The sequence below is a fragment of the Daphnia carinata genome, chromosome 1, assembly GCF_022539665.2.
Source record: "Daphnia carinata strain CSIRO-1 chromosome 1, CSIRO_AGI_Dcar_HiC_V3, whole genome shotgun sequence".
Lineage (NCBI taxonomy): Eukaryota > Metazoa > Arthropoda > Branchiopoda > Diplostraca > Daphniidae > Daphnia > Daphnia carinata.
In genome coordinates, this window is record NC_081331.1 from 5,238,354 (window position 1) to 5,253,227 (window position 14,874).

Here is a 14,874-nt window from a genome sequence, read left to right on the forward strand (position 1 = left end):
GAAATGGATAAGGCTCGCCTGACCCCATTTGCGTTATTATCGAAACTTACGTTTACGCGATTTCGAATTGTATCGCATCATCTCGTGCTCGTGTCCCGACGATTGTTCATCGACTTCTCGGAAATCGCTGCATGAATAACTGAGGAGAGCTTCGATTCAACGACTATGTAGTTTTTATTAGGTCTGCCGTAAGTGGTGTAAAAGTTGAAGAGTGAGGATCGGGAGGGATAGAGATGGAAAACCAGACGTACTAGAATGAGTTGGATGGCACGAGAACGTCGAAAGAAATACAGTAGTTGTAATCATTGCCTGCACCCTTGATACCGTCGGTTGAGTGAACCAGTGAGTGTGCGCATAAGAGTTAGGAAGACGTTCACTCTGCATAGTGAGGAGCGACCTTTCACGTTCAGGGTCGTGACATATCAAGCTGTGTAACACAGTGGGCACGCTACCAGGCGTCCTTTATATTTTGTATTGCTTCTCGCTGAATAATTTCCGCTTCACTTGATCCGAAATCAATCCATGCATCACACACCTAACAGTGAATGCAGTTTGATTCTATCGATTCTTCGTAATTCGCTTGGATACATTTACTATATAGTGCTTGAGTCCTGTAGGTCGCTATCGTTTATGGATTTTTCTGTGTCAAATATGAAACCCAAAAAATATTGGATGTGATTTTGTTGGTGACAATATTTTCATTGGTTTTAGCTCCATTCCAGGTTGGCCAGAATGCAAGCTTACACGGTAATTACCGATGTTTTTTTTTCCCTTCTTATCGAAATTGAGCACCGTCACACCGCATAAAATGTTGTGGATCATTTGAGCTTCGTATCTGAATCGCACAAAGCAAATCGCCCTTAAAATGACATGCACTTTGTACTTTTGACGTAAATAATGTCGAACAAATTCAATTAGCCGCTGTGTTACGTGCTTACCCTTACTTCGGTCGGTTTACTTTGTTCAGGAGCGGCGTAACTGGCCAACATCCATGAGTAGGTTGGATCAAAATTGCATCATTGTGGGACGAAGTCCTTTGCCGGCCGTTCGGCAGAAAGGCTACGCCAACCGGCGAGCCAACACGATAGCGGCAGATACGTGCGACTGTTGCGAACGTCCCATCGGCTACTGTCGGAAGCAAAACGATCCCAATCACAGTCGTCAACGTGGAATTCATCAGGCGAAATTCGCCAGTGGTTCTGGCTGCAGTTGCGAGGAGTCCCGCAAAGAGCATCCGCGCAAGGCGCACAGTGCTGAGGTCATTACGCTCACTGTCACTTCGTGTGACAGCCCAACTAACAGCGTACGCTCAAACAGCACTCCAGAGTTACCGGAACACGTGAATTCGCCCTTCTCGACGAAGCCGCAACGGCCTAATAATTTTCGACACGAAGAAACGAGGACAGCAGAGTGTTCCCTTTAAGCTTGAACGTGACAGTTGCATTTTCAGAACTCTTCCCCTTGTCTTTATTTTGGAAGTATTTGCCAGTTTTCCGCTATCTGATAAGAGTTTGAGAGATGACATGTTTTCAACTAGAATCGCCTATAGGACAATAGTAATCACGTCTTGTCCAAATGTATATTGTAGACTACGGTGGCTGCATGACCTGGTTTTTTTCATCTTCTAGCTTCGTAGTGTGACTTGTTGTCTGGCCCGTTGACCCTTCATGCGTGACCTTTTTTGTACTTCTTTTCTATCCGGCCAATGACCTAGTTAAATCTTGATGGAATTAGTTTCCTTTTCCCCCTCCGTTTTGTCGTGTAGCAACGCATTAATTCTTTGTTGGATCGATTGTACAATTCCACCATGTTTTTATTTACAGGTCTAGATTCATTGAACCATTATGTTTTCAATAGCCTCGTAAACTTGCAGCCAGATGTAGCCTATCTCACATTTATTTCAGCACTACAAAGTGGATTTGTGTATATCGCCAAACTGATCGATTTACTACGAGGCGTTTACCCTTATTCATTATGTATAGACCCCATAATGTCCAGTTTCACTTCGTGAGCGTGTCAATCTGGTTTCCTTGTGTTTGTTCGTTAAGAAAACCATTGGTTATTATCACCTGGACGCGGAAATTACTCAAATCACAATCGAGTATAACGCGTTCGTGAGTACTGTTTTTTCAAATTCGCGTGTACGAATGTTGTGAAAATAAGGTGTGTATCTTAAACTTGTGATGAACTTAAAGATGGATGGAATACAAGTGGCGTACTATTACTGCCAACTTCCAGCTCTAGTTTCCTCCGCACACTCATGAGTTTTGGCAGCTAGACTTGTTTCTGTCGACAACTCATACCTTTTATCCTCGATGTTTCTGAAAGAGATTAGATTGCCCGGTTAGTCTTCCGTCTTTCTCAGCTAGTACAAACCGAATCTAACCACCGAAAGTTGTTCTCCGAGGGACGCCCCTTCAGAGGCTGGACCCTGGAGGGCAAAGTTTCATCGGCCAGTCAACTTTCGAACCGTGTCTTCGACACTCCTAGTATGTGACCTTAATTATTTTCCGTTTTTCTTTAACTTACTTATTAACCTTTTTGCTGGTACATTCTGATCGACGTTTGAGCCACAAATTGTTCCGGAGGGGGGTACATAAAAAAGCCTCAAACAGAAAGGCACGATATTCATCAGTTGGCGTAATGTCTTCGTCCTGATCGCATTGAGTTTAAAAAATCGAGTCATTTCCAACGTTTCATATAGAAAGGAAAGAAAGATTTTCGACGGAATCCTTGCGGATAAGGATGGGTTTATTGTGGCGTTACTCCGTTGAGTAGCGCGAGTGTCGAAGTTCTGTTTGACAACAAACTAACCAAGGGGGGTAGTACAACACGATATAAAAGGAAGCATTGAATCTTGGAGAACGTTCTCAGTTTTCCACGAGACTCATTTTTAGGGTAAGTATCTCAAACGTGTCCATCATTTTCTTAAACTTCTACTTTCATTCACTCTTGTTTCGTAGTTTTAGTTACTGTTTTCATTCCAAGGCATTCCAGAATCCACCGTTCTGCTAACGTCATGGCACTGAATATCCAGCAAGTTTTAATTAGCGATCCAGTTGACCCAATCTGTTCGAAGATCCTTCAAGATTACGGTATGAACGTCACCTACGCTCGTCAGTGGACGAAAGAGCGACTTCTCCAAGAAATTCAGGTATCTGTGTTTATTGAAATTCCTGGCTGGGTTTCCCTTTTCTTCTCACAAATACTTGACTATAAATAGAATACTATTGCTCTACTTGAATCGATTTTTAGAATTATGAAGTATTGATTGTCCGTTCCGAAACGAAAGTTACTGATGAGGTACTGGCAGCAGCTACTAAATTGCGTCTGGTGGGTCGGGCTGGAACCGGACTGGACAATGTTGACATTGCGGCCGCCACTCGTCGAGGTGTTCTCGTCATGAAGTACATAGAATTATTCATTTCATTGTCCAATAGAACGAACTAACATTCCTAAAGTGTCGTGACACGAAAACACGAATGTTTGCAACTCACATTCTTTTTTAACTTATCCAGTACACCTGGCGGAAATACGATGAGCGCAGCCGAACACACCTGCGCCATGATTGCTGCTCTCAGTCGGTAAAGGAAAATTACATTTTCGTATTTCTGGAGGTTGTTGAGCACAGCTTGACAAATGTTTTATGTCAGGCACATTCCACAGGCTTGTGCTGCCCTTAAGAACGGAATCTGGGACCGAAAGACATACATGGGTAACGAACTGCATGGCAAAACGTTAGCTATTCTCGGTCTGGGACGTATTGGGCGTGAGGTGGCGATCAGGATGCAAGCATTTGGCATGAAGGTAAACACTGTTAAACTCCAAATACTCGACATTTCGTTTGTACGCCGTTTGTGCATAACACAGACTATCGGCTATGATCCGATGATTGAAAAACAAGCTGCAGCTGAATTCGGTGTTGTCAAACTGGAGCTGGAAGATATCTGGCCATTGGCTGACTACATCACCGTTCACACACCTTACATGCCGCAAACACACCGTAAGGATCATAGGTTTATTGCCAAGATTTGATTCTTATCCAATATAGTTTCCCCTATTTTTTTTTAGATCTTATCAGCACATCAGCGTTGATGCGTTGCAAGTCTTCCGTGCGGATTATCAATATTGCTCGTGGAGGTATTGTCGACGAGAACGCATTACTGGATGCGCTCAACTCCGATAGTTGCCAAGGTGCTGCGTTGGACGTCTTTGTTCAAGAACCTCCTAAAGAAGGCGCGACCACCTGGCAATTGATTCAGCATCCCCGCGTCATCTGCACCCCGCATCTGGGCGCATCAACGGTCGAGGCTCAGGAACGAGTCGCTCGTGAAATCGCAGAACAACTCATCGATTTGGTCGAGGGCCGACAAGCAGTCGGCATCGCTAATGCACCCAATCTTGCCCTTTCTATGGTGGAACGCAACAAACCATGGATGCAGCTAGCCCAAGCTTTGGGACACCTGGCCAATTCTTTAGCAGAAGGAAGTCTTGACCGATGTCCATCCGGCAGCGAAACGTCCGTCGAATTGATATGTTGTGGTAAAATTCTGCTGTGACGTTTTGGATTGACATGATGGTCCATATTTGTTTGGATTGGAAAACAGGCGAAGGGACGGAAGACGTCAATTTGCTAGCCAGCTCTGCCTTGGTTGGCCATCTGAATGGCATGAAAGCCAATGGTATCAATATTATCAACGCCGCAATCCTAGCTCGTGACATTGGAGTAACCATCAGTGCCCGTCATGTTGGATCGTCCAAATATCTGTCAATCGTCCAAGATCTAGAAAAGCTATTGCAGTTGACAGTCGCTCGAGGACCTTTCAATATTCAACTGATTGGTACAATCGGTGTTCTCAGTTGTGGAAGAGGATTGCAGGTGTAACAAATAAGACTGAATCTATCATTAAAACTCATAGGCAGCGTTCAAGGAAGCAACCCAGTCTTGTATGCCATCAACGGTTGCTGGTTCCCGTTTGGCGCGACACTTTCGGGTAACGTGTTGCTCTTCAACGGCAAACAACCGGATACGACGTTGACAGCGTTGATGGGTGCCTTGGCAGCGTCGGGAGTTGGCGTTTCAGCTGTGATGTGCACACCTCCTGGAGCTTCCTGTTGGTTGGCCTTGCGTACGGCCGATGTCTTCCAGAACCCGCAAAAACTCAACGGGCCCGACGCCACCTTTATCGCCCAATTAATGTTCTAATATCAGCTTTCACGGTAGGATCTAAAAAAATAGTTTGCTTGCCATAGAGCCTACGCCTTTCTGAATTCTTAAAAGTACAATTTTACGAGATAAGCTCAATATACCGTATCATTCGTTCGCCATGGTGAAATTTTTCATAGGTCTCGTTGTCGTAAGAAAAGACTCGAGAAAAGTTTTGTTAGATCGATTGCTTGACTCGGTTACAAGAAGTTTCATGGCCAGCAATTTGCTACCCTTTATTGCGCATTGAACACTTGCAATAGGTCAGTTTGCTATTGTCATTCACCTCTGATAAATGCCACAGAACTTAGATCTTCAGTTACTTGTTTTAGTTTTCTTCTTGTTGTTAAGATGTGAAGGGGCTTCTTAAATTGAAACGGCATGCCACTAGTATTATAGACACGGAACGCCATCAGCAAATGAGAGGTAGGAACAAGAGAAAAGAGAAAGCAGGAGGGAAACTGAAGAAAACCAAACAGAACCAGATATGTCCAGTTTCGTGCCTTGTCAGTCCTTGAAACAAAACCAGTGTGGTATCACGCTATACCCTCGAGCTGCTTTGGTTTGGGGGAAAAACAACACAGGTCGTATTCTGTTATCTAAAAAAACGGGACGAAGACTTGTTTCTGGACAGGCATAGAAAGTAAAGGCTCAGGAAGTATAACTCTCAAGGTAATTTTCAGGTAGGTAAACAACCCACTATCGTTATTTATATTTTATTTAAAGGTACTAATGCAGGTTTAATCGGCATAGTGGCGAAGGTTTTTCCTAGTTTCTCCATCGTAAACGAATAGACCATTTTGGACACAGTCTTCCGAACTCGATTTTTTCTTAAAGGGATGTGAAAGAAGCTTTTTTTTCGAGTAACAGGTTTTTTTTCCAGCATTTTGTTTCCGTTTATTGAAAAACAGTTGGGTTGACGATAAAAGAAGCCACTTTATTGAAATCAGCGATTAATTTTGGTTGTTATGTATGATTTTTATAGGATTCTAAGAGTTTTCATTTTTTGCGGAATTTGGCAAAAGTGGGAAGGCTATAGCCTTCTCACTTTTTCATTTTTGGCCGAAATTTAGATTTCATTTTAAATACATGATTCCGATTCAAAATTGAACCAGAATCACAAAAATCAAGTTTGTTTTTACGTTGGGCTTATAGCTTTTTAGAAAAACGAAAAAAACCGGAAAGAAATTAAGCCCGACAAGAAAAAGTCGGGCTTACCGACTTATGATAATCTATTAATATCTATTATCTATCTACCTATTAAATGAAAATCATAAATATGTCGTTATTTTTTTCATTGGGCCAACCGTTTTTGAAATACATTGAATATTTGTGCTGCATCGCGCTAGCGCTGTTGCGCACTGGCGCGGCGCTAACGTTGTGTTGAATATTCGCTGTATTTCATAAACGATTGATTTGACGCAAAAACAAACCACTTTGTGAAAATCAACGTTTAATTTTACTTGTTCTGTGTGATTTTTATCGCAATCTAAGAGTTTTCATTTTTTGCGGATTTTGACAAAAGTGGGAAGGCTATAGCCTTCTCACTTTTTCGTTTTTGGCCAAAATTTAGATTTCATTTTAAATACATGATTCCGATTCAAAATTGAACGAGAATCACAAAAATGAAGTTTACTTTTACGTTGGCCTTATAGCTTTTCGAATAAACGGAAAAAACGGGTGGATAAGTGCTGGCGCGCCAGCAGCGCGTTAATTCCATTTATTACAAAAACGGCCGGTTTGACGAACAAACAAATATATTTATGGCATCAGCGTTTTATTTTAGGTTTAGTTACATCAAATTTAATGTTAAAATTACAACACTGAATTTCTGCCATACCGAAAATTAAGCCCGATAAAATAAGCCTGACTTTTTCGGGCTTATTTTTTAGATAAGACTTTTTTATACATATAGCTACAAAAATACATTAGTTTGATTCGGAATTAAAGGAAAATCACAAATATTTCGTGTGTTTTTCAAGAGGGCTTATAGTTATTGAATAAATTGTAAAAAACAACAAACCCAAATATGTGCGCTACTAGTATTTCGTTTCCGTTTATTTAAAAAGCGGTTGGTTTGACGAGAAAACAAACCACTTTATTGAAATCAGCGTTTAATTTTGAATGTTCTGTGTGATTTTTATCGCAATCTAAGAGTTTTCATTTTTTGCGGATTTTGACAAAAGTGGGAAGGCTATAGCCTTCTCACTTTTTCGTTTTTGGCCAAAATTTAGATTTCATTTTAAATACATGATTCCGATTCAAAATTGAACGAGAATCACAAAAATGAAGTTTATTTTTACGTTGGCCTTATAGCTTTTCGAATAAACGGAAAAAAACGGGTGGATAAGTGCATGCGCGCCAGCAGCGCGTTAATTCCATTTATTACAAAAACGGCCGGTTTGACGAACAAACAAATATTTTTATGGCATCAGCGTTTTATTTTAGGTTTAGTTACATCAAATTTAATGTTAAAATTACAACACTGAATTTCTGCCATACCGAAAATTAAGCCCGATAAAATAAGCCCGACTTTTTCGGGCTTATTTTTTAGATAAGACTTTTTTATACATATAGCTACAAAAATACATTAGTTTGATTCGGAATTAAAGGAAAATCACTAATATTTCGTTTGTTAGGTTAGTTTTGATTTTAGTGTACCAATTTTGTTGAATTACAAGAGATGTCACAGTGTACTTATGTCCAAAATCACAGAGTATATACCCAAAATTGGATGCTGATTCCGGGAAAATTGTTCTTTTCCTCATCAACATTGCCATTTAAATGAAGTTTTTTAAAGTAACAAGAATTGCAAGGAAACAGCAAATATTTCTTTCAGAATATTGACGAATTCACCACGTTATTGGATCTGTCCGCCCGTCAGCATTTTCATCATTAAGAATTATTGCCCTTGTATGGAGTAGAACCGTGTACGTTTGTTTCGTATTTTGCAATGAAGGTACGCTAGCGCATGAGCCACCACTGCAATTGGTTAAAATGGAAGTGAAGATGTATATAAAGATGTCTAAGTTTTAGTTTTTTGGTTTCCTTTGCAACTCGCCAAAAAAAGAAATCGCGAATAACATTTTAGAAATCAGAAAATGTAAAATGATATTATAAAAAAGGGTGCTTCCACCCAGGATCGAACTGAGGACCTTCAGCGTGTAAAGCCGACGTGATAACCACTACACTATGGAAGCTTATTGACAAATATCCACAATACTATTGAAACATAATTTATATGTTTTGTAACCTTTAATAAATTTTCTTTAAAGTGATGTGATGTTAAGATTTTCAATTGTAGGCTTTTTCGTGAATAGAATTTCAAAATTTTCCCAACGGTTTACGATATTATGAAATGACATACCAGGTGTATTAAATCGTGTTTCATTTTTGTCCTTTTCTAAAATAAAAAGAAACCAGGATTCGTTGACTTTATAACTGTTATAGAACACTTGATTGTCGTAAGTCTAACAGTAAAGACTTATGCGGCATTGTTTACACGGTCCACTTTCACGCGGTAAAAGTTTGTTCCTTTTGGAAGGTTATAGCGATTTTCCTCCTAAATCATCGAAAGTAAAAATTTGTGTATTATTAATAGTTATCTTACTACTTATCATATGACAAGCAATGGACAAATTTTTTTATGAAATGTTACCTTCCGAACAAGGCAAAATTCCCTTTGGATAACTCTAGCCAAAAAAGGTTCCATTGTCGCGTTCTGCAGTCCGAGCGCGGATATTGAGTCAGCATGCAAAAAATGTAGGTAGGGCCCTTTGTTGTACAAAATGTGTGTTGAATATCGTTCGTCCCATTGCACGACTACAGCATCTCCAACCTCACAACCGTAAACATTTGCTGAACCTTGTCTAACGAGCGATCTAGTCATTTTGCTCTAAACGAATAAAAGAAAAGGAAGTTATATTGAAGCCACACCGATTAAAAAATCTTATTAACGAGAACCATGGGTTTCTTTTTTAAAGAAGATTTCGGAGGAAGTAATGGGCTCGCCGAGGATTTCTCATCTGACTGCAAAACTGCCACGCTAGCTGCCATATTTGTCGAACTAAATCCAATACGTTGTTATTAATCAAAACGTGGCATTGCACAGTCGCACGCCCTTCCAGTACAAAATTATTTACCTGATTTGGGATATGGACGTCGTAAATGGAAGAGGTGGTTTGCTCGAGAGGTGTGTACTCTCTTGGCGGAGTTGGTCTACTTTCGAACCAACACTTTGCATCATCTTATTCGAATCTTTCAGCGCTTCCGACAGCGTTGCCTCCCACTTTGTAGGCTTGGTGTTGCTGGTTTTGTAATGGGTTGTATAGCTTTCAACAAGGGTTGCCAATTTATCTTTTTCTTGCTTCAACTTCTCGACTAGTGGCAGTAATAGTTCGTCTGCATGACTTTCCTGGAGAACAAGCGAAAGTTACGATGTAACTCCAATTACGTTATTTATTATTCTTTTAATAAATTACTGGTACTCTCTTGGCATTTACTAGATTGGACGGGCTGGCCGGTGGGGTCGTTCGCATTTCAAATTTGTCTAATGAATCGGATCTTGACCTACAATCGGACGGAGATTGGCTTGCCATCATACGAAACCTTGCGAACATGTAAAACGATTAATCGTAACGTAGCTGAAAAAAGGAAGAACAATGCAGGAATGAAATGCAAATTTCACTAACCGCGATCTAAGTCCTTCAATCTCCAATCGGTGTTTGCGTTGACATTCTTCCTGTATTTGAAGTTTCTTAGTCTCGCTATCCTTAAGTAATTGCTCGTATTTTTTTTCGCCATTCGCTGACATCTGGAACGCTCATTTGGTTGTGAAGTTGTAAAAGTCCATTTAGTTCCGAATCTTTTTCCAGTTTCAGTTGTTCTAGTTCTACTTCATGGCCAAGCATAAGCTCTTGCTTCCATGCTCTTAATGCATTGGGATTTTCCTGCGTATTGAATTACAATTTACAGCAGAAATAAATTGTTTCCTTCAAATAATAAAAACTGCCGCAATTTAGCACAAGAGCATGCAGGGCTATCAATCACGCTTACCTGCTCGGAAGCTGATTGCCAGTCGCTCACTACGACCTGATACTTTTCCTCGGTAACTTTAACTGCTTTTTCTAGAGTCTGAATTTGCTTTTTGTACTCAAGCTTTTGCTGATGCAATTGTTCAAGTCGTTGTTGCTCGAGCTCTTCTTCTCGTTGCTGAAGGCGACGCTGAGAGCTGGCGATCAGGCTCTTTTTTTCTTCCTCCCATTCAACGCATTGTTTTTTCCAATTGTCAAGCTCAAACCTGGCTGCCATTAACTCTTCCTGTAATTTTTCTTTTTCTTCGCCAAGCTTTTTGTTGTGACATCGGACTTCATCCAACATGGCTAGTGAAGCGTTTTCTTCAGAGGCAAACAGCTTAGTAATCTGTTGCGTTAGTTCAGATCTTAGCCACGCTAATTGCTCATTGGCTACATCACTCCACTCTATCGTCAATTTTCGAATGGAATCCATTTCTGTTCGGAAGGCTGGTAGCGCAGCTTGACCAGCTTCTAAAGCGCACTGCAAGTGAGATTGAAGTGCCAACAATCGACAGCGTTGGCCTTTGACAGTTTCTTCTAATTGTCGCTGAAGTTCTACTCCAGCGTCGTCGCGACACTGTCTCTGTAAAACGTTCAAAATTAATCAACGAACGTCTAGGCAGAACCTATTATTCTTTCGGTTTACATTCGAATCAGAAGAATCTTCAGCTTGATAATCAGGGTGGAAGTCAGACTGGGATCGCTTGACTTTAGAACGACCCGATCGAACAGGAGGCGAAAGTAATGCAGCCGAGAGGCTTGGAAGAACGCCAGTTTCAATTTGGAGTTCCGTTGGAGTTAACAACTTCTGTGCTGATGAATGGAGACGCTCTAGAACAGGGGGATTTCGCAGCACCTCCTAAGATCAAATGAATTTATTTTAGTTTTTAACGTGGAACCGAATTTTATTTGGTTGCCTTTAAATTGCCCGGTAATTGTAGTCTGGCCCATAAAGTGGGTAACGCGTTTTTCAAACGTTCTAGATCATCAACCGAAACCGGAGGTAAATTGGTATCGAACGGAGATGGAGGTGATGTGGCAAAAGACGGAGAGAACTGTTCGACAATTCCGGGAAAAAGTTGCGTCAAGAAGTGCCCATCGCAAGTTTCAATAAAACTCTTGCGCAGGGATGCCTCGTCTTGATGCACTATTCTCGCATAACCTGTCATTGAATCAAAGGCATGAGCAATCAACCCACTAAAGAAAAACCCATAGTTTTACCGGAGAGGGTTTCGGCCCATTCAATAAACTTGGTACTGAAATGCTTTCGTCGGACGATTTCTACCATAGAACGAAGATAAACATTTGGCGCTTGATGGAGCTGCCGTAGTAAATCAAAATGTCGGCGAAGGCGGCGTAAATTTTCGTTTTGTAGGTTCAACCGCTCGTAAACTTCATTCAACTGCCGTTGGACGAACATCATCCAACGAAGACGAGAATGTAAATTTGTACTTAACTCTTCCTTCGCACGGCTGCAACGACTCCGAATATCGCGAAGTTTCTCGTCATTTTTTAACATAACCTACATATTGACATGTAACGGTATATGGTAGTCTACTACAATGCCAAATAAATGCTCAATTAGCAATATACACCAACCTTCAGCTGATGACGATGGGATGTACACAATTCAGGTAGAACGGAAGCATCATTGAAGTTCCGGGCTCTTTGTTGGTTCTGTAAAAGAGCTTGAGCGATATCACCCTGTTCCTGTACTTTTTTTCTAGCTTCAACCAACAGCTGTTCAAGACCATAAAGCCTCTCTCCTAATCCTCCTATTTCTTTCATTTCTGGTCTTTCGGCAGCAAATAAAGCACTTTCTATGTGTTTTTCGAGAGCCTGCAGTAACTGGTGGTCCATTTGTTCAAGCGCTTTCATGCAACTATCGGCAACGACATTGAGGTTTGTGTCTTCATCGTCTGTAGAATGTACCCAGTCAAGCAGTTGCATTTCCTGAGGTTGGTTGAGCAAACATGGCAAAACTGGTATATCAGCCAATGCACTGAGGTCTTCCCCAAAATGACTAAAACATAAATCAAAGTTTAGCACGAAATATTTTATATAGTGATTGCTCATACGACATACACACCTAAGGATATCCAGGTTCTCTTCACGGCTATTAAGGTAATGTTGGTATGTCCTTAAAAAAAATGACATGGTTACAGTGTGTTCTATTGCCATCAATGTGCAAAGCAATATTTTATACTGTTCAAATAGTTGTGTCCTTCCTTTAAAGTCAGCCACAACATCTTCAAGATTGGCCACAACAGCAGACCACCCTTGTTGTTGCATATGCTGATCATGGACTAGCTGTTCACATACTCTTGTAATTTCTCTTGCAGTTTCATGGAGTTGTTGTGCCAATTGAGCACGAGTAACTACAGTTTGATAAGTTGTTTCCTTGTCATTCAGACATGCTTCAGCTTTTTGCCTTAAATCATGGGCTATACAGAAAAATATTTACAGCTATTATTGTGCTGAAAAAATTAGAGGTTAAATGAAAAATACCAGAGCCAAAATCCATACTGGGTGAAGGTGGGACGGCACTGTCAATAGTTGACTTACAAAATAGAAATATAGGGTTGGTATCAGTGCCAGCCGAATAACTGCAAACGCGATATGACGGATCTAAGCTCTGTCCTCCGCTGATGAGCAAAACCTGTTTGTCTGGTGCAATTTTTGAGGCTTTGTAGACGACTTCTTTAAGATTAGCTACCGTCTCCAAAGCTAAATTCATATCAAACGTTAGCGTAGTTCCTGTATCTACTAAGAATACGTATAGCATTTTTAAAAATTAATGATTAAAAATGTGACACAAAGTAAAATGGTTGGTACGCCAACGACTACGATCTGGACTAAAACGTCGTTGCAAAATCTAAAGCAAACAAAGGTTTGTTGTTGCCAGGCTCTCAGCTGATTCGCGACTGCCGCGCCATCTTCAAACGTTATTAGAAGTGTTCTTTGTAGACGGTGCTAGAGACCACTTCCAGCACAAAACTTTTGGAAATTCATTATGCGTGCGTATGTATCTATATGAAACATTTATAATTAGAAGAAATTGTGTTACGTTTGATTAATCAGCATCTTTCTACGGCCTGCTGTATAACGCAATCACATCATCATTTTTTGAGATTCTTGCGTCTGAGATAGCATGAAAAAGATACAACAAGATAAGCGTAAAGAAATTTTATGTAAAAATGCACTACGATTAAAAACCGATCTGATACGGCAAAAGCCAAATAAACGGGGAAAAAGAGTAGATACAACATATTTTTAGTTCGGCGTCCAACGTCATGCTGAAGATGAGGTGGTCACAAATGCTAACGTACGCATAGCAAACAAACGATATTTAGGCAGGTCTAGAAGAACGTATCACTATATTGAAAAATAAATACGCAAAATGTGTCCAACCCATTTGAATGCAGCGTTATTGCATGCTTTCCGTATAGTACATTGATAAAATTGGAAATTGAAACAAAACTGATGCTGAAAGGTGTATTTTAAATTATGAACAGAATAGCATGTTTCAGTACAGTACTTTCTGAATTTTAAAAAGTAAATAATGTGGTACAATGATAGCTTTGGATTTTAAAAAGTTAAGCATTGGGGCATTGGGCAATTGTGCCGGTCTTTGAGCAAGTTGGTGTAGAGGTGGATGTGGTGACAGTGAAGACAGTGGAGGTCTTAGTCACGGTCAAAGCGGATTGAATTTGGGTGAAGAAAAGACGTTCGTCAGAAACAGGTTGGCCGTGCGAGCCAAAATAAGGTACAACAACTGGATGGTAGTTGAAGGCCCCGCTACGGAAAGCAGATTGGGGTTGATAGGCGAGTGATGGAGCCATGGCCAACAACTGGGGATCAGCAGCGCGAGCATCTCGGGTTGACACCTGAGTAGCCTCAACACTGTAACGAAACCAGAATAGTGCATTGATAAATTGTTAACATAAGCAAGGGATAATTAAATTTTTTATTGAACGATCAATTGGAACGTAGTTCTTACCCTTCAACAGCTGAGGGCACGATGGGGAACTGTTCGTCTTCGTCTCCGTCATACTGGATACCTCGGCGCCTGCGACAAGCTGTAGCAGTAGATTTGGTGCAGGTAGCTGTTGAAGTTGAGGTCACTGTTGTGGTAGTGGTGGGTAAGAAAAGTCGTGGATCGTCTGGGTTAAGCAAATCTGCGCTATCGCCATAGAAAGGAGCTTGGTAAGGACTGCGGAAAACTACGTACTGGGGCTGGTTCTGGGCTGCTACGCAAGCCAAAAGAACAGCGAAAACAGACAGTGTAAAACGCATTTTGAATTTAAGAAATGTTAGCTGGACTGCAACAAAGTTTGTTTTCGGCTGTGCAATGGCTGGCAGAACACTGTTGAAATCCTTACCCATAGACTGCCATATTTATATAGTCAGGGACCAGCTGAATGTTGGAAGAAAAAAGGGCGTGATTTCCAAACACAGCTGTATAATGGCTGAGCCAAGTCTACGGTCTCCTCATCCTAGACAGTTTACACACACGTTCGTAAAAAAGAGCTATAGTCTAGAGGTTTATCTGAGTGGCATTGAACGAAAATAGAAACTATCAGAATTAGGAAC

General features: G+C 40.8%; 4 protein-coding genes and 1 non-coding gene across 7 annotated transcripts in view; 2 read left to right on the forward strand and 3 right to left on the reverse strand.

Moving 5' to 3' along the window:
* The window catches only part of LOC130692143 (uncharacterized), a 73,763-nt gene that overhangs the window by 7,102 nt on the left and 51,787 nt on the right, over positions 1 to 14,874 (forward strand). Inside the window, exons 7-8 of one of the 3 annotated variants that reach the window (XR_009421067.1) lie at positions 712 to 747; positions 968 to 1,577. Coding sequence is in view for 2 of the 3 variants with exons in the window: in XM_057515220.2 (XP_057371203.1) it covers positions 712 to 747; positions 968 to 1,423 (492 nt within the window). In the remaining variant the exon portion in view is untranslated. Of the gene's footprint in view, positions 1 to 711; positions 748 to 967; positions 2,210 to 14,874 lie in introns of those variants that run through there. The other 2 variants (XM_057515220.2, XM_059495540.1) reach the window with 2 other exon arrangements.
* Positions 2,699 to 5,307, forward strand: LOC130692130 (D-3-phosphoglycerate dehydrogenase-like). The gene is made up of 9 exons (XM_057515205.2): positions 2,699 to 2,898; positions 2,964 to 3,154; positions 3,256 to 3,407; positions 3,519 to 3,584; positions 3,654 to 3,807; positions 3,871 to 4,003; positions 4,072 to 4,542; positions 4,608 to 4,841; positions 4,920 to 5,307. The coding sequence occupies exons 2-9, from the start codon at positions 3,020 to 3,022 to the stop codon at positions 5,204 to 5,206; spliced, it is 1,632 nt and encodes a 543-aa protein (XP_057371188.1). The 5' UTR covers positions 2,699 to 2,898; positions 2,964 to 3,019; the 3' UTR covers positions 5,207 to 5,307.
* Trnav-uac (transfer RNA valine (anticodon UAC)) lies at positions 8,334 to 8,406 on the reverse strand. The gene has a single exon. It is a non-coding gene; the product is annotated as a tRNA-Val (tRNA).
* On the reverse strand, positions 8,563 to 13,189 carry LOC130692125 (RB1-inducible coiled-coil protein 1-like). Its single transcript, XM_057515199.2, is given in 15 exon segments — positions 8,563 to 8,768; positions 8,865 to 9,101; positions 9,170 to 9,272; positions 9,349 to 9,620; positions 9,688 to 9,814; positions 9,898 to 10,001; positions 10,003 to 10,155; positions 10,262 to 10,864; positions 10,928 to 11,140; positions 11,199 to 11,443; positions 11,503 to 11,803; positions 11,881 to 12,304; positions 12,371 to 12,421; positions 12,488 to 12,725; positions 12,790 to 13,189. Coding segments are annotated over 15 exon segments (3,426 nt in total). The 5' UTR covers positions 13,067 to 13,189; the 3' UTR covers positions 8,563 to 8,690.
* Positions 13,763 to 14,664, reverse strand: LOC130692135 (uncharacterized). Its single transcript, XM_057515211.2, has 2 exons — positions 14,282 to 14,664; positions 13,763 to 14,184 (listed from the first exon to the last, which is right to left on the reverse strand). The coding sequence occupies exons 1-2, from the start codon at positions 14,575 to 14,577 to the stop codon at positions 13,878 to 13,880; spliced, it is 603 nt and encodes a 200-aa protein (XP_057371194.1). The 5' UTR covers positions 14,578 to 14,664; the 3' UTR covers positions 13,763 to 13,877.